Below are 22,144 nucleotides of genomic sequence, written 5' to 3'. Positions count from 1 at the left end.
AGCATTAAAGGTAAAACAAACAACTTTTATTTATCAAATGCAGTAAAACGCATGACATTATGCTTTGGAATGTAGTAAATTCAAGTTTTCCAAATAAAAACACTCCGATAAATATAATATATAGATATAATACTTTTTAAATTTACTTGAGTAAAGTAAAATACTGAATCAAATCCAACAAAAGTCTAGCCACTACATGTATTACAAGTGAGCGATACGTACCTCCACATATACAGGTGGCGCTAGAGGTTCTTCCGCTTATTTCTGCTTCTTCACAATATTTCAATACACACCCATAGCAACACAAACAGCAGCATCCTGCCAGAGCAGAAACGATGAAGCCACATTAGACACACGTCAAAACATTAGACAGAAATCAACCGCACAGTTTTATTTGCTTTAATTCATGAGCAACAATGCAAGCGGACGACGCCAGATACTTAAAACGGTGAGCGTTTGTGTCATTAGCTGTAGTGATCGAGTTTGCATAAAAACACAACATATATGCGTCTAAATGTTGTTTTCTAAGGTGTAAGACATTAATGTTTGATGTATATGTACAGCTTTCAGTTTATACATCAGTCTTCAAGTGACGTTTATATGGGCATAATCATCATCATCATCATATTAAACAGAGTTATTGAATTAATAAAATGTATTTTGTACGTATGCTATGTTTACAATGGTACTGAATGTTTACATTAATTTGCCGTGATATTTAATGTTACTCTAATGTGCTTTGAAGGATAACAAGTTACTATCTAGGAACATATCTGAGAAAAAAACTAAACAAAAACGATAACAAAACATGATTGTTTTATCAATGAAATACAACTTTTTTTTAAAGATAAGCTTTATGCATCGAACATCTTTCATAGGTAAGTCAATATAGAACAAATACCTAATATATAGCAATAATCAATAATGATCTGTAATGTTTTATCTTTAGGAAATATAAGGGTGGCAGTTTAGATGTCCACCCCACAGAAAAAGCCCTTGTTGTCCAGTATGAAGTGGAAGCTACAATCCTGGGGGAGACGGGAGACCCGATGCTAGGAGAACGCAAGGAGTGCCAGAAGATGTAAGATCATTCGGATAAATGGAGTAGTAGGAAAACCGATCGTGTGGTAGATTTTTAGTGCTAAAACTTTCCTCCGATTGCAGAATCCGTCTGAAAAGCCTGAATTCCAACACAGATATTGCGTCTTTAGCACGGAAGGTAGTGGAGGAGTGTAGACTCATTTCCCCTTCCAGACTTCCTGAGGTGGAACAGTTATTGTTCTACCTGCAAAACCGCAAGAAATCTGCTGGTAAGATGAGAAGAATAGGGTAAAAATATTATAAAAAAATACTTAGTGATCGTCTGTGTTTTGTTTACTCAGAAAAGAAAGAGAAGAAACAAATCAAGCCAAGAGACCTGACTCCTTTTGAAGGCATGGAGGTATGAAAATAATATGAATTAGTTTTTGTGTATCAAATTATATATATGATAGTTTTTTTTTATTGAGTCCTCTACCAAAATGTATAAAAAACATTTTTGACTCTCTTAATGTCTTGTGTCCTGCAGCTTGATGAGGAGGCCAACATTAATAGCATAGATGACTATGTTGAGCTTCTGTATGAGGACATCCCTGAGAAGATCAGAGGAGCTACACTCATCCTCCATTTGGCCCGTAATCCTGACAACCTGGAGGAGTTGCTGCAGAATGGTGTGTTACACACTGGAGCTCATGACTAAAATGTCACACATTCATTGTAAAACAGTTTAGGATTTTGTCTTTTAACCATCCGCATAAAGCCTTACTTTACATACATTTACATTATCATATAACAAAGCTTTGGTTTGCTCCTCATGTATGAATGGATAGTGCCCCTAAAAAATTTAAATTGTCATCATTTACACACCCTCATCTTGTTCCAAACCTGTATGACTTACATTCTTATGTGGAACACAACAGAAGGTGTTTTGGAAAAGTGTTTTTTTGTCTGTGCAATAAAGGTCAGTGGGCTCCAACGTTGAGGTTTTACAAAATATCTTCTTTTGGGTTTGAAAACAAGAAGGAAAGTCCTACAGGTTTGGAACAAACTGAGGGTGTGTAAATTATGACAGATTTTTCATTTTTGGTGAAATATCACCCACTTTTGCAGGATGCCATATTTAGGACATTATGATCATCTCTTTGCAGTCATTCTCATTCCATTATTTTACGTACCTCATTCATTCCATCATAAGAAAATTATCTCTGAGCCCCAATGTTTCTGCCCTTACCCTTATGAAAAAGGGCTTGTCATATTAGCACAAATACTTTATACACTACTACTCAAAATCAGTCAGTAATATTAATAATAATAAAAAAATATATAATTTTATCCAGCAAGGATGCATTAAATTGATCAAAAGTGGCAGTTACAAAAAAACTTCTATTTCAAATCGATTCTGTTCATTTGAATCTTCTATTCGGTTCTTTTGAGTTTCCACAAAAATATTAAGCAGCACAACATTGATGATAGTAATAAGAAATGTTTCTTGAGCACCAAATTAACATATTAGAATGATTTCTAAAGGATCATGTGACACTGAAGTAATGGCTGCTGAAAATTCAGTTTTGCTATCACAGAAATAAATTACATTTTAAAATATATTAAAATAAAAAAAACTTATTTTAAATTGTAATAATATTTTACAGTATTACTACTGTTTTTGATCAAATATATGCAGCCTTAGTGAGCATAAGAGACTTCTTTCAAAAGTTCTTTTTTTGCCATTAATAAGTAAACATTAGTAAAATAAAATAGAGTTTGGGGATTCATTCATAAAAAAGTAAGTCTCTTCCATTTACGCTCTCCCTTATATGTCCGATCTCTTTGACCCCTTTGGTGACTGTAACTCTATCCATATTTGTAGTACTATAGCCTGTTTTCTACTTTCCTTCGACTATTTGCCTTTTAGCATCTACCATAGTGTCATTTGATTTTTACCCACAATGCATTTTCTCCTTTGCAAGTGTGTTCTTTCTTTTCCCATTAGCCCGTATCCTAACATATTCTCCATATTCACAAGTAGTTCACAAGCAGTCACATATTTCAAACTGTTGCCATTTTGTATTCGCAACGTGAGTTCTTTTCATGAGCAATGAATGCATTTAGTGTTTTTTATGCTCTCCCACAGAGACTGCTCTTGGCGCGCTGGCCCGGGTCCTGAGGGAAGACTGGAAGCAGAGTGTCGATTTGGCAACCACCATCATCTACGTTTTCTTCTGCTTCTCCAGGTAAACGGGCTACACATCTGCACACACTAGCCAAGACTCACTCCTCAGTTTGATGGGTGTTGTGCGCAGAGCTGAGACACAACAATGGCAATGTGCAACGAGGAGAATATATTTTCTTGCATGAGACTTAGTTGGAATATTAAATAGTCCTATCATAATACGACACATCAGCTGCTGTCAGGACATATGAAAAGCCAGGCTGTAGGTAAATGTGAAAGCTAGAATCATTCTTGAATCTCTGCCCTTCCGATGTTATTCTGCTGAAGTCTGCAACGGTTTGGTTAACATTCATCATGCTCTCGGTGAGCGAGCGTGTTTTACATGAGCTTTATTTTGGCATGCTTGGATGCATGGTGAATGTTAGACAAACAAGTTTTTTATCTCCAGTTTCTCCCAGTTTCACGGCCTGATCACTCACTACAAGATCGGCGCACTGTGCATGAGCATAACTGAGCATGAGCTGAAGCGCTATGACCTATGGCAGGACGAACTGCAGAAGAAAAAGAAGGCTGATATCCTTTCAGTGTAGAGGGGGTCGTAGGTGAAAGGGCGACAGGATGTCAGAGAAAGGGTATAGTTAAAGTCATGCCAGGGATCAGGGGGCATGGGTGTTATGCTTTAATTAAAATGTTGCCCTTTAATTACTGCTCTGAACACAAGGGTTTAAGAGACAAGGTCCTTGACTTTTTGAACGGGACGATGACCCAGACAATCAGAACCTAAAGAAGGAGTACGAAAAAGCCCTGAAGAAGTACCATGGACTGCTGACCAAACAGGAACAGCTTTTGAGAGGTAGAAAACATTATTACCTACACACCCACAAAGAAATGTCTAATTTTATAGCTTAAAGATGTGTTTTGGTAGGCTCCAATGGAAATTTTGGCTGATACTGATGCCAAATATGAGTGTTGTGTCTGATTTTATAGATATGCAGTGTTCTATACAATATTAAAAACCAGTTGTCCTTTTACAGGTGATGTTTGTGATTTTCTTACTAATAATCATTATTTTACAATTCTGTTGGTACAGAAATTGCACTGCTCTTTTTAAAAAAATAAGCGCAAATGAAATCACACATTAAAATATTATAAAGTGCACTACATATATATATATATATATATATATATATATATATATATATATATATATATATATATACATGTAGTGCACTTTATAATATATATATAAACACTGCTGTTCAAAAGTTTGGTGTCGGAAAGATTTATTTGAAATGTTTATGAAAGAAGTATGCTCACTAATATGCATTTATTTGACCAAAAATGCAACTGTATAAAAAACTGTAATATTGTGGAAATCTTATTACAATTTAAAATAACTGTTTTATATTTGAATACATTTTAAAATGTAATTTATTCCTGAGATGGCAAAGCTGAATTTTCAGCAGCCATTGCTTTAGTCTTCAGTGTCACATGGTCCTTCAGAAATCCTTCTATTATGTTGACTTGGTGCTCAAGTAACATTTCTTATGATTGTGCTTAATATTTTTGTGGAAACCATGATATTTTTTTCAGGATTGTTTGATAAATAGAAAGTTCAGAAGAACATTATTTGAAAAATCTTTTGTATTAATGTAAAAAAAGTCTTTACTGTCACGTTTGATGTTTAATGCCTCTTTGCTAAATAAAAGTTTTTGATTTTTTTTTACAATACAGACTTTTGAACAATACAGTTTGAACCTAAAAAGCACTCTAAGCACAAAATCTGCTTCCAGTATTATCTGTTTTAAATACAGATATGAAAATGTATTGATAACTTTGCTGTTTGTGTTTCTGTGCCATCAGTTGCTCTGTACCTGCTGCTGAATCTGTCTGAGGACACTCGCACAGAGCTGAAGATGAGGAACAAGAACATTGTCCACCTTCTGGTGAAAACGCTGGACAGAGACAGTGAGGAGCTACTGGTGCTGGTGGTGTCCTTCCTCAAGAAACTCAGTATCTTCTTAGAAAATAAGAATGATATGGTAAGGAATACTGTCAGATGCTTTTATCCAAAGTGACTTATTTATTCTGTGAACTTGTAGTAGTACACTGATGCCTTAAAAGCTTAGAGACATGCTCTAATAGCCCCAGAACTCCAATTCTGATTTCATGGGGTGTTTAAATGCTGTGCTTAAAGATTGCAACCTTTGAGGTTGCAAGTTCAAACCCCACAAGGCTACACCACCCTAGTTGTCACTTTCTTATTATTACTCTCTCCTTTCTAAATCAGCCACACCTGTTCTCAAAACTTGTTGCTCATGTGATGTTCTGTATTGCTTCAAGACAGTTTAGCTGTACTGTTTATTCGACCACTTATCCCACACTTCCTCCACCTGCAACCAATCACACACTTAACTCTAGACCAAAGGTTATCTCAGCAATCATTTATTTGGATTCATTAATCAGCTAATTTCTGATCTTCTAAATTAAACACATTTGTCAAGGCAGCCGAGCAAAGATTATTACGACTTTGACAAATGATATACAACAATAACATGCATTCTTGTATGATTAACTTAATGCTTTCAATCATGTGGAGATGTCAGTTCTGTCACATTGTTTGACGCCGACTGTGAATGCAAGGTTGTAGATGTAGGCAGTTTTTAACATTGAAGGCTTGATTTGAAAACTGGCTCCAGGCTGTGAACAGTGGCTTTAATGGGGATCACGTTTCTGCTGGGCTGTCCGTCTGTGGTTGTGTTTGACCACAGCTGGAACAAGCAGATGTGTTAACAAGCAAAGCCACAGGCACATAAATCAAGGATAACAACAGTCCTTGATGTAGGAGAAATCAACAGTCTCCTACATCACTCCATCACAATCATCTCTCTCTCTCTTTGATAGGCTGAGATAGATACAGTAGAGAAGCTGGCAAAACTGGTGCCCTGTGAACATGAAGATCTCCTGAACGTAACTCTTCGCCTCCTCCTCAATCTCTCCTTTGACACCAGCCTCCGCAGCAAGATGGTGCAGGCGGACCTTCTGCCCAAACTCGCCTCACTGCTAGGTAAGATTCCTGCAGGTGATTTTGGATAAGCATTTTATTTTATTTTATTTTAAATAAATTATAATTTTATAATTTTATTTTATATATTATAATTTTATTATTTTTGTTATGTGTATATATGTGTGTGTATAGATAGTAGAGATAATCAAAATATATTTTTGTTGGTTTTTATTTTTTAATTATTGACATTTTTTGTTATACATTTTATTTTTGTATTTTTTATTATTATTTTTATACTATTTTATATATGCTCATAGTAGAGCGAGGGCAGAACAAAAATGGGGAAATGCTCTAAATTTTGTGAGCTGTTTCAAACCCACATTGCTCATGAAAAGCATACAAAAAAAGTTATGATTTCAAATTATTATTCAGACAAATTAATTGTCCATTTGACAGACTTGCTGTGTTACAACCATTGAGACAGCATAAATCATGGACAGTAAATCTACTAGTCATTTATTTTGTGTTTGAGGATGCAAACGTTTCTTAGCCTCATAAAGGAGTTACAGTCTGGCTCTGTCCTGTCTTTCAAAGACCACTTCCCGAGATGAAACGAAACACACGATTGGTGCATGGACTACATATACAGGCGTGGTTGGCTTTGGCACCAACATTGTGTTTTTTGCAAGGCCTCAGGGGGGTGTCGTGTGTCCCGTGCAATTAATGTAATATATTTGTTAAAAAAACAGCTTCGGCTCTAAAGTAAATGTTGTTCTTCCAGCATGAGGGAAGTCCACATTTAGCAGCTTATGGAGATTTTCTCTCTCCGTCAGACACATACTACTACTCATTCTTTATGAACACTTTGGACTGGCTGCCAACAGCTAATGGTCCTTTGCACTAATGTGGATGATGTTATGTTTTTGTAAGTATTTTTTTAAGAAGGTGTGTAACCTCTGATTTTATCTGGTCTGCTTTGTAAGAATGAAGACGTCCAGTCCTGTCAGAGTATTGCAAATGCCTCATGAATCTTCAGCGTGCTCTGAGTGAGGCTCCCATCTGCTCTTCTGACCTTGCTGATAAGATGAAAGTGAAATTTGGTATCCTCTCAAACCTCCTTGATGAATTTTCTCAGAACCAGAACCAACTGATCGACAACTCTCTCTTACATCACACTGCAGAAAAATGACTTTCTTATTAGTTGTCTTGTTTATCTATATCTAAATATTCTTAAATCAAGATACATTTACTTGAGAAGGAAAGTGACAAAAAATATAAAGTGTTGTTTTGTAAAATATGGGGGAAAAAATTAAGTGAGTTTTTTTTCTTAAAACAAGAAATAATATCTGCTAATGGGGTAAGAACATGGTCACTTGATCTTGATTTAAGAATGTTTAGATATTTGTACTGGAAAACAAGACTTTCTTACTGTGTAAGAAGATCATTTTTTTTGCAGTACAGGAGGAGTCTACATCCAAGTGCAGAAAAGAAATCACCATTTCGCCTGTCACACAGCACACCACTGCATATATTTCACTTATATATTGCCTACAATTGCCACCCACTGCCACTTTTATGGTTTCAAAATTTAAATGTGTTTTTCTGCACAGCATTTTATATTGGGTTTTTTTTTCACTTCACTTAGATAATGTTAAATAGCAGGTTAACGTCCATATTTATATATATATATAACATAAAAAATAAAAAAGATAAATTATATTCTAAATAATTTAAACAAATAAAAAAATAAATAGCTAATAACAAAAATATAACAATGTTGGCAGGGCAAGTAAAAATATGAAATACATTTAAAAAAAATCTAATTAAACAAGTCAACCTCACTAATTGAGTAACTGGTTATTGGATCACTGGTCAACCAACTTGAGCCCTGTTTACCATTAGTGTGTTGTCAATGTCTCGATCAGCTCTGAAGGACATGGGTGTTTAGGGTTGTAGTGGTCGCCTGAAGGCCTGGCTGCTGTGGCTTTTATGGCAGTTGGGTGGTTTAAATCTTACTGGGGTGTAATTGAAGTTTAGTTCTCCTGCTCTCCCACTAAACGCACCCTGAACAGGATAATGAATTTTTAATGGGCTTTTTTCTCCCATGCTCCGGGGCTGTTTTGAACATTTTACAGTCCCTTCTCCTCCATCCTCATAAAGGATCCCCCATTTTCCTCTCCCGGCTCGCAGGACGAGGCGTTAACTCTGGGTTTGCGTGTGTGTGTTTGCGCTTGACCTCTGAGTGTGTGCTAGAGCTAGTTTGTACGCTTGTGTGTGTCTTTCACTAATGAGAAGCACATGTGTAGGCCAATCGTGGTGCTAGCGGTGTAGAGCAGCTTGGCTTGAAGTTATTAATGGCAGTAAAATTTATGCTTCCTCCTTTTTTCCCCAATTAAATGGAGAAGCCCTTCTCTTTTCAGGGGTCTCTGGGAGCACATCTGGCTCCAATAGGCTGAGATAACCTTGCCTAAAGGGTCCATGGCCGGCTCCGACCCGTCCCCACCCCCTCTTCTCTCTCTTGGGGTCTGGGTCTGTCTGTCTGATTAAGTCGGAGGCTCAGGTTCTTACCAGGTCCAGGTTTCAGTCTGCTTTGTGAAGGGAAACTGTGCTTTCTCAGGGTCAGAATTACTCAGGCTTGAAATAAATACCAGATCTTTAAAAAATCCTAAGATTAACAAAGTAATTCTTACAGATTTGCTTTGTCTATAATAACACTACTGTTCGAAATTTAGAGTTATAATATTATAAAATATAATAATATATAACAATATTGTGAAATATTATAATGATTTAGAACTGTCAAGTCTTCAGTGCCACATGATCCTTCAGAAATCATTCTAATATGATGATTGGATGCTCAAGAGATATTTCTTGTTGTTATTAGTTTGCTGCTTAATTTTTTTGTGGAAACCATGGTTATTGTTTTTTAGAATTTTTGGATGAGTTCTTTGATGAACAGCATCTGTGTACAAGTATTTACTGTACTTTTTGTTCAATTTAATGCATCTTTTATCAACAACAGTATTATTTTCTTTCTTTCCAACAAAAAAGTCTTTCTGACCTCAGATTTTTGAATGGTCACACAGGTCCACAGTAATGACCAAAAAGTGTCTCATTCCACCCCCTAGTTCCCAATGATGTGAATCCTGAACACAAATTCTGGCACTAGCAAAGGGCCTTGATCCACTAAATATTGGGACACTCGTGACTCGAATCAGAATCGAATGCTCAAAAGTGCAATCTGGTGCTGTACTCCTGCTTATCCTGCTGTGTGTTTCTACTAAAGAATAAGGTTTAGTTCAGGCTACCTTGAATATGCAGAGTGTGTCTGTCCATTCATGGCTTGTGTATGTTTGTGTTTCAGGAGACGAAGCGCAGAGACAGATCGCCATGTGCATTCTGTACCACATCAGTATGGACGACCGTTTCAAGTCTATGTTTGCCTACACGGATTGCATTCCACAGGTGAGAGATCAGCCTGCATTAGCATGATCTTATAGCAGGGGACAGGAGAGGTCTATATCCACTCTCACATCATGTCAACATCGGGTGCGACCGTTGTCCCATTGCGCCACACCGCAACAGCTTGAAGCTGTCTACGTTTGATGCATCAAATTTAAAGTTCCAAATCCATTTCTACTGTTTATGGAAATGTGGAGTACATCAGAACTAGAACAGCATCAGTTTACTGTCACTGTCTTGTTGCATCATGATGCTTTGCATCCAGTGTAGACGGTATCAGTTGATCACAAATAACTGCAAAAATCTTGGAAAATTCAGTGGTCAAAAGGTTTGAGAACCCAGTGCAGTAGAGGGCTTTTTCTTGTTCTTCTTTAATTGTAACCTTATTGTAATGTAAAAGGGCTAGAGCAGAAGCTGAGGTAGAACATTTTAATCGTAATTAATTTAATAAAAAAAAAAAAAAAAATGTAAAGAGATTTTTTCCTCCTGCTGTACCGAAACCATGACGTCAAAACCGAGGTACGTACCAAACCGTCATGTTTGTGTACTGTTACAAACCTACTATGGATTATGAAAGAAACTTTAAATCAGATCACAGAAGCATGTTAGAGATTACGGTCAACATTCAGAATAATGAAGGCATTAAAGTGTAAGAAGAAAGGAAATAGAAAGGCCCTTCATGGACAAATTGGGTGACTAGAGAGATGAAAACATGGTGACTGCAGGCTGGGGGTTACCAAGGTTTTGGTGGGGCGACTGGATGTTGCATGTGAAAGCAGGGCAGGTGCCAGTAAGTCTAGCCACAGTGATTTAGGCTGCAGGGTGGCTGCTATGTGATACTCAGTATGGGACTGTATGCTTTGCATACTCACTGCTGCCTTCTTACGCTCTCTCCGGGCCTCCTGCTTATCGTTAACATCAGGGGGCGATGTTGACAACCCTTGACCACTTCAGCCCAGGCCTGGACCTCTGCCCAGTCCCTGTCCCCTCAGGTAGCAGAGTCCAGTCCTCTGTTCCGTTCGGGGTGTGGTGACGTTAGCCAAGCTAATGCAGAGTGACATGTAAGGTTCGTGTCTAAAGTTAAGATTCGCTTGAGAAAATCAGGAACCCCTGGACGTCTGGGAAACTTACAAATTGGGTGCGGGAGTTTGGAAAAAAAAAATCATGTCTGTCAGCTTTTTTTTGTGTGACAAAGGCGGGTTTGATTAAAGTTCTAGGCTGGTCAGGACTTCAAGGCACTTGCTGACTTTGTTGAGTTGGATCTTTCAGGAAAGAAGGGGTTGTTTTCAACATTGATCATACTAAGAAATATTTCTTTAGCACAAATTCAGTATATCACAATGATTTCTGAAGGATCATGTGACACTGCAGACTGGAGTAATGGCTGCTGTGGCAAGTGCTCTGATTGTTTCTGTTATTTCCTGGTGTTTTGTTGGTAAGGTAATGAAGATGTTGTTTGATTGTGGTGAGGAGAGGATTGACGCTGAGCTCATTTCCTTCTGCATCAACCTGGCTGCCAACAAGAGGAATGCCCAGATCATGTGTGAAGGTGAGAACAGATACAAATGCACACCCAAAAAACATTGAAGAGTAGATTCAGTGCTTAATTTAATGTTTCCATTGAAGGAAATGGTCTGAAGATGCTGATGAAGAGAGCACTAAAGCTAAAAGATCCTCTGATGATGAAGATGATCCGAAATATATCTCAGCATGATGGACCTTCTAAAAATCTTTTCATTGTGAGAGTCGAATCCAAGAATATATTCTCCGAAGTTTATGTAGTAATTTTCATTGATGTTTATTCCATTGAAAACTAATAAACATGTGATGTGTTTGAGGATTATGTTGGTGACCTGGCGGCTCAGATTGGACTGAAGGAAGAGGAGGAGTTTGTGATTGAGTGCTTGGGAACTCTTTCCAATCTTACTATTCCTGATCTGGACTGGGAACTTGTGCTTAAGGAGTACAACTTGGTGCCTTATCTTAAAGACCACCTCAAACCAGGTCTGTCTCAATCAACTTTACTGTTTTACATCACAATGCACAATATATGAGAATATTAGTTGCAAGGTCTCAGGATATGTGGCTTTTAGGCTCTGCAGAGGATGACCTCATTCTGGAGGTGGTGATTATGATTGGCACTGTCTCCATGGACGACTCCTGTGCTGTAATGTTGGCCAAATCAGGCATCATTCCTGCTCTAATAGAGCTGCTGAATGGTAGGAAACATTCATACCACCACAGTGCTTTGAAAATGCCTGTTTCTTTTGAAATATGTTAGTGGAAGTAGAGAAATTATCATCTTTCTTTCTTCCATACTCAGCCCAGCAAGAAGATGATGAGTTTGTCTGTCAGATTGTGTACGTCTTTTACCAAATGGTGTTTCACCAGGCCACCCGAGATGTCATCATAAAAGAAACGCGTATCCTTAATCTTGTAAAACTTGCAGTTGCGTGATTCAGTCATTCAGCGATTCCTCTTTCAAAGTTTTTGTCCTTGACTGTTATCTTATCAGAGGCTCCTGCGTATCTCATTGACCTGATGCACGACAAAAATGCAGAAATACGCAAAGTTTGTGACAATACATTGGACATCATTGCTGTGAGTATGAATCAGCTGTACCTCAAGTAGTAGGCTGTTTTTTCCACCAATTTAAAGTTTTTTTTGTTTGTTTGTATATATTGTATCTTAATATTCTGAACAAAGTTTTATTTTTATATTTTTAGTATTCATTGGAATTTTAGTTTGTTTTAGTAATTCAGAAAAATGTGCTTTTGTCATTTTCATTTGTTTTGTTTGTACTTCTATTTTGCTTTTCTATTTATTTAGTTTGAATTATTTTATTTAATAATTATTTTCAACTTAATGCTGCAGTCCTTAACTTTGTTTGGTTAAAAATGATCCGAAATCAATATTTGAGCAAGTACATAACCAGCCAGTGTTCAAAACTATCACCTTACTTTAGCCCTATTCACAACGTTTAGTTTATAATAATGTTTTCTAATTTGAGTGGTACGGGTAGGTTTTCGTGGGAAATTCGAGCATGGCACTGCGTCATTATGTCACGTCTGTAAACATAAAGAAGTTGTCCCGGCTACTAGGCTCTCGCATGTGAGGATCCTGCAGTTGACGGATCGTTTAGCCTTTTCTCACAGCAGCTAGAATAATTAAATGCATCATTTTGATCGCAGATTGTAATCCAGAAAGGATTATGCGTTTATGAAACACATGTGAATGAAATGAAATTATATTCCAGTTTTAAATGTGCTTCTGATTACAGATAGCCTGGGATTACACAAGATTTGTATTTGAAAGAAAACCAGTTCGAACCAGTTTGCTGTTTGGGTTAAAAGAATTTCTTAATATGAAATTTGAATGGCATGACAATTAGATTTGACTGTACAGAAATTTAAATCTACACGCTAAAACACTATACTCATAGTCACGCAATGCTGGTGTTGTTAACATTACTAATTTGAGAATAAAGTATAACAATACTAATAATTTGCACGGTTTGATGTGATATGAGCTAACCGATCATTAGATATAATTACCGTTGGTAGCACGATTTATTGTACGGTTTTTTTCCTCAGTTGGGCAGAACAAACTTGACAGACGTGTTACTTGTTCAGATGGCAATATACGGTGAAAATTCAGATTTGGGTCATATATTCCAAGACACAGGCTAGAATCTGTGATTGTGAAGTACAGTAAATATCCACACTGGCGCTGTGACTGACAGCCACACATACTCCTCAAAACATTAGATTCATCCGCAATGGAGGCGTGCCGGAACACAGCCCACGCAAGGAAGATAATTCCACACGCAGCTGCAATTCCAGGTTTTCAAACAGAGATGGCGACAAAGAGGCAAAACTTACGATTTAATTTCAGTTATATTTCAGTTAGTTGCCAAGGTGACATTAGTCATTCAAGTTTTTCATCTAACATTCATATTTTATTTCAACTTTATATCACCTAACGAAAATCAGTTTTAATCATTTTAGACTTAGTTAACAATAACGCTGTGGAGAACTGCTCCAAACTTTTTCGCCACATCTTCTTACTCTTTTCTTTTGTTTTGAGTCAAGAGGGAGACCATCCGATTGTCTTCATTGTTAATGATAAATATGGCACATACGGTTTGTAGTCAGGGTCATTTGACATAAAAGACTAATGGATGAATGCCGTTGCTAGCGGGTTAAATGTATAAGCTGTTCTGAAGCAGCTCTGTCATGTGTGATCTGTCCCAGGCCTCAGATTAATGTAATTAGGGCTGGTCTTGAGGCCAAGGGAAGTGTTCCATACATCTGATCGGAAAGGGCCATTAAAGCAGGGAGCCACATCAAAGAGAGAGAAGGAGATGTCTGCTTAATATCTCGTGGGGATAGTGAACAGAACGCAGAACTGCTGAAAACCACACATTCACATACACGTTGTTGGTCATCTTCCCATTTTTCTTTTTCTATGTTATACAAATATGAAAATCTGATGAATATTGTTTAACTGAATTTTTCTAATTTTATCTTGTCATACTTTTTGACAGTGACAGTGGTTTTTAACTCAGGCAGGAGAAGTCATTCATAATTCATTTTTACATGCTATTTGTGGACACACTTGAAGATTTTTTCCCCCCAGATTTATTTATAAAACACCCAAATCTGCTCTGGATCCAAATGTGCAGTAACGTCATGAGCTCAGCTACTTGAAGATTGATTAGCCAGTGTATCAGACCACATTCATCGTGGTGATTGGCCTCAGGAGTGCAGCATGTGGTGCCTTTAATGCTTAACAATGATAAATTTGTGCCCTGGCAGGAAGTGTCACTGTGCATGCCGGTGAGGCCAAGACCGGTGACAATGAGGCCTGTTTGAGGCCTGGGCCTCAGGTGGCCATCAGAGCCCCAGGCCTTCCACCCCATGTGGGGATGATTAATCAGAGAGCCGGGTTGCTTAGCATAGCTATTTCCACCAACCTCAGAAAGGTTTTATTACTCTCAGTCCCTGTAGAATTAAAATAAACAGCTACCATGTTTTCCGCCTGCCAGGCAACACAACGAACCTGATTCATCCCACATCTTCGGTATGGCATATGCAGTGAGGCAATACAGGTAGAGCCTTTCTGTGTCCTGTGCTAATAATCTCTCTGTCTGCGTCTGTAGGAATATGATGTGGAGTGGGGCAAGAAGATCCAGAGTGAGAAGTTCCGCTGGCATAACTCTCAGTGGCTGGAGATGGTGGAGAACCGGCAGATGGATGAGGGAGAGCCTTTCATGTATGGAGATGATGGAGAACCTTTTCTCCAAAATGGTGACATCCTGGAACGGCCAGACCTCTTCTACAGCGCAGGTTATATTGGGCGGGGATTTTAAGAAATATAGCTTCATTTAAATATTAGTTCTTATGAATAGGGTGTTTAATTTTTGCATTTTTGATACATGTCATAATACTTTGAGTTACAGTTTTTGAAAATATCTTTCTAAATGATCAGACATGATTTTTTCACGGTGGACAATATTGGCCCCATATATAAGATATTTCCTGTGGTATTTCCGCAGTAATTATCACAGTGCTGCTTGTTTTAAAACGTATTTATGAACTAAAAGTGTTGATATATTTATTAAACATTTCCTTTTTTGATTCAGTGAGATTCAAGATTTTAATGTCTGTTTTTTAAAAAAAAGAAGAAAAAAAGAAAGTTATTTGGGTAAAAAGACATTTAAATTTACCTTTTGATTTTGGTATTTAATGTGGTTTTAATTCATTTTACTTAATTTAATTAAAAATGTCTAATATATCTATAATGTATATAAATAAAAATATGCTATAATAAAAATATACTATAGTCTGTAATCTAGTTAAAAATCCAGATTATAAACAACCAGTACTTTTAAATTGTTTATTATTACTTTTTTTAAATAATTTAATTTATTATTCTAATTTTAGTACATCTTTTTTTTTTCATATAAATGAATTAGAATTTTAATAACAAATGCTAAATATTATGAGTAATTTGATGCATCTCTGTATTTTCTGTAATGCCTTAGCACACAGGTGCCACTGATAATTGATTTCTTTGTGATTCCTGCAGATGGAATAATCCCAGGAGATGGTGCCGTTAGTCCAGAGTTCTTCACAGACTTCCAGAACGGAGACCTGTTAGGACCACAGGGTTTCCCCAGCAGGTACATTTAAATATGATGAATTAGTCAAACTGGCTTTTGTTATTACTGCATCACACACACACATATCTTTGTCTGCGAGTTTTGTTGGCTTTAGCAGGAAAGGGCTCAAAAGTGCAGCGTCAAAGAGTCCCCCGGCATCCCAGCAGGCCCACAGCACTCCTCCAACAGTAATACCCTCAGCTTTGAGAGTAAACACAGCTCCCTCTATTCAGCTTTTTCCAAATCTACTTCAGTTGCCATATACCTACTGTTTAGGGGTTTCAACAAAGCACTAATGTGATGACTTGATGCTATGATTTATGGTGTGGCCCATTTTGTGTCATGGGACTGCGCAAAATATTTGAGCTCTGTTCCAAACGTGTTAGGCTTTAAACATAGGTCTAACAACAACAGGGAGAGCTTGCTAAATTATACATAATCTGTGAGAGAAAGGATGGAGTTGTGAAGTCAGAGAAGAGGCACTAAAAAATACGGATGTTCATTTTGGTTATTTCTCCTAACCGACAGCCGACGCTCGTTAACCGATTGTTAACTGTTAATTATTTTAAATTAGAATTGAATTAAATTAGAAAGGATACGTGTCTGTGACCCGTTAAAAATATTCTAACATTTGTTTTCCTGGGATTAATTTTACATGCGCAAAAAGCAGGTAACAACAGAACATGAGGATTCACATGGTCATATAATTTCACATCACCTGCAGCGCTTCTGCGAGCTGAGAATATATAGGCTATATATATAAAACTAATAAATAGGCCTTTACGAGATATATATCTTTACTTAATAAATTAAGAAAACGAAAGAAAAAACTGCAACAAGTAGCCTAGTATGCACAGTTTTGGTTTATTTTTGTGCTGTGCAAAAGGAAATGGTAGAAAGCAGCATCCTATTTTTCTTTAGGCCTATTTTACAAAAGCACAAAGATTTGTTTGTCGTGACTCGTGAATGTACACAAATAAAAGCATGCCTTTTAAAATACTGGCAGAGAGTGATTCTGCGTCTCATTCAGCTCGTCTACTGTTTCATTTCATGCAGATATGTTTTATGTATACAGTAGTTTCATAAAACTGAATCAGACCATTCTGTTTTTGCTTCAAATTTAAAAATTATGCAAATTTAGATTAAAAACTGCTCATGTTGCATGTATGCAGCATCTTTGTTTGGATCATGATTAAAATGCAGTGGTTGCCTCTAATTTTAAATGGAAAGAACACAGACAAAGCCATATTTTGTTTATATGAAGAGATTTCTTTTATTTGTTACTTATTTATTTGATCTGGATCTTGTTTCAAATTGTTTAAAAAAGGCTTTTATCCAAAGCGACTTACAAATGAGGAGAATAGAAGCAATCAAAACCAACATAAGAGCAATAATATGTAAGTGCTATATTAGTATATTATTATAGTGTTATATTTCAGTTTCACAAAGAACCGTGCTGCATTTTGTTCAAGCAATTATAAAAGGACACATTTAATTTATAATTAGTCTTAAATCTCATTTTGTAAAAAAAATTAAAATCGTAAATCGAATCGAATCATGAGTTGAGTGAATCGTTACATCCCTACTTGACAATAATGCAACCTGTTCATTGTCATAATAAAATACAGTTAGTCAAATATATGGAAAAAACAACACTGCTCAGTTTAAATATGTAGTAAAATCTGCGCCGTTAAGAGTTATCACTGTACCGCCGTGATGTTATGCAAAACATTTTGTTTTACGTGGATATTGGAACGCCAGTGAAGGAGGCTACCTAATAAATAATATTTTGGCATTTAAATACATTGCGAATATGGAAACATTTGATTTTGTCAAATGAGAGCCCCAACGTTGGTTTCAGTTTCGTTTTAGCCTAAATGAATTCGTTTTGGCTTGTCGTTTATATAGCTATAGCTTCATATATTTTTAATTCTTGCTCTTTTCTAAATGCTGTTAAATTGAAGGGATTCGTTGTGGAGTGAGGGGAACTAAAATAGCCTAGCTATGTTTACAGTGTTTATTATAATGTTTGTAAACATTTTGCGTCGGCATTAGGCCTATTTTTGAATTAAATAATAAAATGCAACATGTTTTTTTTTCTCTAAAAACGCAATTTTTTTAATACGCGTATCGTATTTTAACCATGCAAAAAACCTTTATATTTTGATAAATTAGGGCTATTGAAAAAAAAAACCAATTATAAACCGTTTAACTGATTGTAATAATCGGTCAAAATTCTTATGGTCGGTTAACGGTTAACTGGTTAAAATGACCATCCCTACTGAAAAATAAGGAGCAAGTGAATACGATGGGGAGGAGGGCGGCAGAGGAAGCCATGTTTTTTTTTCACAGCTCTTTGTAAGCAATACCTGTAGAATATACTGAGAGTGCAAAGGGAATTGGGCGGCCTGAAAGTGTGGTTTTCATTTTGTCTGTGTGGTGTTAGAGATCCAGGTTAACACAATAATGAAATCCAGCCTAAGTTTCCCTGCGCCGAGTCCGGAGCCAGACACACTGGGAATGGCTCTTTTAAAAGCCTTTAATAGAATTACTTTTATTTATAGAATAGCACAGAGCAATCTTTCATTTAGCACATAAAGAACGCTTAGTTATTTCAGAGGAAAAACTAATTCTTGGCTGCATTTGCTTGAAAAATATGAGTTCCTCATTGTGAATGTTACGATTAGACAAAAAACACATTACAAGGTGATTAATTAATATAATATTTTAAAGTAAAATAAAATGATTTTAATGCCATAAAGTGTAAAACATTATTTTTAGTGAAGCATTCCCAGGGCCAAACAGGACAAGTACAGTTCCCACAAAAAGTATTTGGACACTTAAGCTACACAAAATATTTAAATGACATTGGATTAGAAAGTGTTAAACCACGTGGCGTTTATTTATTTTACTTTCTTTGGATACTTTCTGTTGGCAAACGTTATGTAACATGCCCAGAGTTAATATGATGAACTACATCTGTGGTTATTCTGCTGAGACACCTGTGTGAACTTAAGGGGAACTGACTTCATATATTCACTAATAGAGACCAGTTGGTTTAAAGTAATAGAACAAATGGCTAAATAATTCAAATCAGCTCTGAGAAAAGGTCAGGCATCATTTGTTTGCAGATAACACTTGATTTGATATACCACTATTTGAAGTTTGTGTTCAGTAAGTAAATAATAATTATAATAGGTTTTGTCATTCACGCTTGTGTCATTTCAAACCTGTCATATGGAAATACTTTGAAAATACTTTATGGTGCTTTTTTGTCTTTATTCATTGTAGTTTCATAGAAAATTTTGTGTTTCATGAAAGAAAGAAATTTGAATTTGGAAAGACATGAGGGTGGGAAAATATAACAGAATCATAATTTTCAGGCACCAGAGGAAGGAAAGAGACTGGCAACACAGACACTTCCTTGTTTAGAGGTTTCCGGGTGTTTTTTTTTTACAGGATCTCATGTCAGTGTAACTCTCAGGGTGCCACCGGGGCCAGACATGGGGATCTTTTTTCAGCTTGCGTCCAACCTCAGATCTTCAGATTATCACCAAGTGCACTGTGACTGCGACCCTCAAATGTAAAGGGCCAACGGCTGTGTTTCATAAGATAGTAGAAGGATAAACAGTATCTTCATCTCAAATGATTTGGTTTAGATAAATGATTAGACAAATGAACCTTGATGGAAAAAAAAAGTTGCTTTGAATCCCTAGTAACATTATTATTTGTGGAAACTTTCCTGGAAAGGATGACTGCATCCCTTTGAGATGAATGATTAACTGTAAGAATGATTATAACACAAACACACACTTTTAAGGCCAGTCTCTTACCTGGACACTCTTTGGAGTGATCATCTGATTTACAACACACTGCCGTTTCCTTCCCATCAACCCTTTTGAACTTATTCTGTTAGTTATAAGCTTCAGTTTCACTTAAATTCTTTGACATCCAGCCTCTCCTCCTCAAGCTTTTTAACAAAGTCTGAAATTTCCCCAGACGGCAGTAGTGTTCCTCAGAGGATAAAGACAGGCTTGCTGCCCAGAGAGGGTGGGTGTACTGGGAGTGAAGGGGGTAACGCATGTAACCGATCGCTGGAAGTGATTTGGTCTAAAAACAACACAGCATTATGGGAGCTGGAAGGGGCAAAGCAAACAACCCATATTTTAAGAAGACAGGCCAAAGTTGGGTGGGTGTTGTTTATTTAAAGGCAGATCAAACTAGTCCAACTGATGTGGCATGATCCCATTAGTCATTTGCCTTGAGGAATTAATATACCACTTCTGGTTTTAAAATCTAATTTTTTATTTGTAAATACTGCTGGTGTATATAATGTAATATAATATATCATAGTATAGTATAGTATTATATATATAAATACATATGTACACACACACACACACACACACACACACAAACAGCTTTGTTTCCCAGAGGGCTTCACAATTTACTTTAAAAGAAGAGTATACAAAATAATAATAATAATAATAATATTGTATGTTAATCTCATGGTTTTAAAATCTTTTTTTTTTTTTTTTTTTTTTTTTGTGAACGCTCATGGTGTGATATAATATATAATTATGACATTATCTCATTGGTCATTTGCCTTGAGGAATGTATATAATTTTAGAATAATTTAATTCACTCCTAGTGCAAATAATATACAATATGATATAAAGTAAATTAATATAATTTATTATAATTATTATTTTTATATTTAGTATTTCACTAGGTTTGGAGCAGTTCTGTTTTAATCTTGGTAGTTCTTTTTTGCAGGATCAGAGCGCCATCTAGTGATGCACATAACCTTTATCTAGCCCATTCACTTATACCATTTCTTAAAAAAAATACACATTAACATGATTTATTTTTTGTTTTTTGTGATTAATCTCAACTCTTCAGCAGTGATGAGACAGGCTGACAATTGTCTGTTTTTCTTCCTCCAGTTCTTTGACAGACGGGTATGGACAGACAGGTGTGACTCCAGCGCGTCCTCCCACGGCTTACGGCTTTCGGCCTGATGAGCAGTTTTATTACGGTTACACGGCATCATGGTAGGAGAGTGTCAGGAAAGACCTAAAACTTATGAAAACCAATTAAATGGTTCTCAAAAAATGCAAGTTAGGTCTCTTTACCATTTTGAATGAAAACAACTCTATTGATTTTCTTCATCATCAGTATTTCTTTCTATGTAATATGTGGATATTTATTACATTCCATGTGAATCTCAGTCTGAATGTGTTTTAAGCTGAATGTTCTCAATGAAGCTATGATTTGCAGCCCTCACTTTGAGCTCGATCGTGTAGTTTTAACATATCCTACTTTAGCCTACCGTGTATTGTTTGTAACACTGAAGAAACTATTGGCACCACATTGCCTTTTCTGTGCAATATAACAAAAGTAGGATTTTATTTGCATGCTGTTTCAGTGATGTAGGTGAGTTAAGTTATGAGCGTTGAAACCACCATCTATTTATATATTAAAACAAATCCGTTTAATGCATGACAGTTGTTTAGGTTTCTAGAAGCAAAATATTGTGTAGCTTTAGCTGCACCTCATGTATTTATAGTTAATAGTCAATCATTGTCATCCATAATAGGATTTCCTTCAGTTTTGCATATGTTTACATAAAACAACTGATCTAATGGTCAGTATAATGATAGTGACTGACCATTAGATCAGTTAGACCCCCCCCTCATACATGCCAACAGAGCACAGTGCCCATGCCACAGTCTTAATATGTACTCGCTAATGTGATTGTGCAAAACAAAAGTTGCCTGCTTCTTTGCTTTTGATACTGTAGCACCAGTTTTACAACACATCTTGGCTTGGTGCACTGCTAACGGCTTCATATGTATTTTGTAATGTAGCCAAACTCAAGTGTTCTTTTGAAATAATACTGGTCTCTTTATGTGCGTTTTAGTATTTATGAAACTCAATTTCATTGGTGCCTGGGACTTGTCTTAATTACTGTTTTATATAAAATGCCTTTTTATTTAATGTGGTGCAATATGAAATACATAACTTGATGTGCAAAAGCTTTCCTTGTGTATGTTACTTTTTGATATAAATCTTTTGGCATATAGTTGGGTTTTTAGCACAGCAGAAACTCAGCAAATGCTGAGCAAATGATTGCAGTGAAATACCGTGCATCTCATTCATTCTTAATCATTCACTCCCGTCATTCAAACATTCCTTAAAAGGGTGGTTATGCATATTTATGCAATGATGCACTGTCTTATTGTTAATGTGGATCTGTAGTGATTGTCTCCATATAACACAGATCTCAGTGGTGCTGCTGAAT

General features: G+C 36.4%; 1 protein-coding gene across 1 annotated transcript; it reads left to right on the top strand.

Annotated features, from left to right (window-relative positions):
• The first annotated feature begins 274 nt into the window (after nucleotides 1-274).
• On the top strand, nucleotides 275-21,880 carry LOC306880107 (kinesin-associated protein 3-like). The gene is made up of 20 exons (XM_079433414.1): nucleotides 275-448; nucleotides 950-1,081; nucleotides 1,165-1,310; nucleotides 1,383-1,441; nucleotides 1,568-1,709; nucleotides 3,170-3,269; nucleotides 3,657-3,781; nucleotides 3,963-4,061; nucleotides 5,072-5,250; nucleotides 6,113-6,275; nucleotides 9,580-9,680; nucleotides 11,118-11,226; nucleotides 11,304-11,416; nucleotides 11,516-11,681; nucleotides 11,771-11,896; nucleotides 12,001-12,099; nucleotides 12,193-12,278; nucleotides 14,839-15,025; nucleotides 15,768-15,861; nucleotides 20,787-21,880. Exons 1-20 carry the CDS (start codon nucleotides 417-419, stop codon nucleotides 20,896-20,898), a joined length of 2,370 nt encoding a protein of 789 aa, XP_079289540.1. The 5' UTR covers nucleotides 275-416; the 3' UTR covers nucleotides 20,899-21,880.
• Nucleotides 21,881-22,144: the final 264 nt, after the last annotated feature.

This window comes from Barbus barbus (assembly GCF_936440315.1).
Source record: "Barbus barbus genome assembly, chromosome: 14".
Lineage (NCBI taxonomy): Eukaryota > Metazoa > Chordata > Actinopteri > Cypriniformes > Cyprinidae > Barbus > Barbus barbus.
Note: the sequence above shows the minus strand (reverse complement) of the source record. Positions and strands in the feature narration are given on the sequence as shown.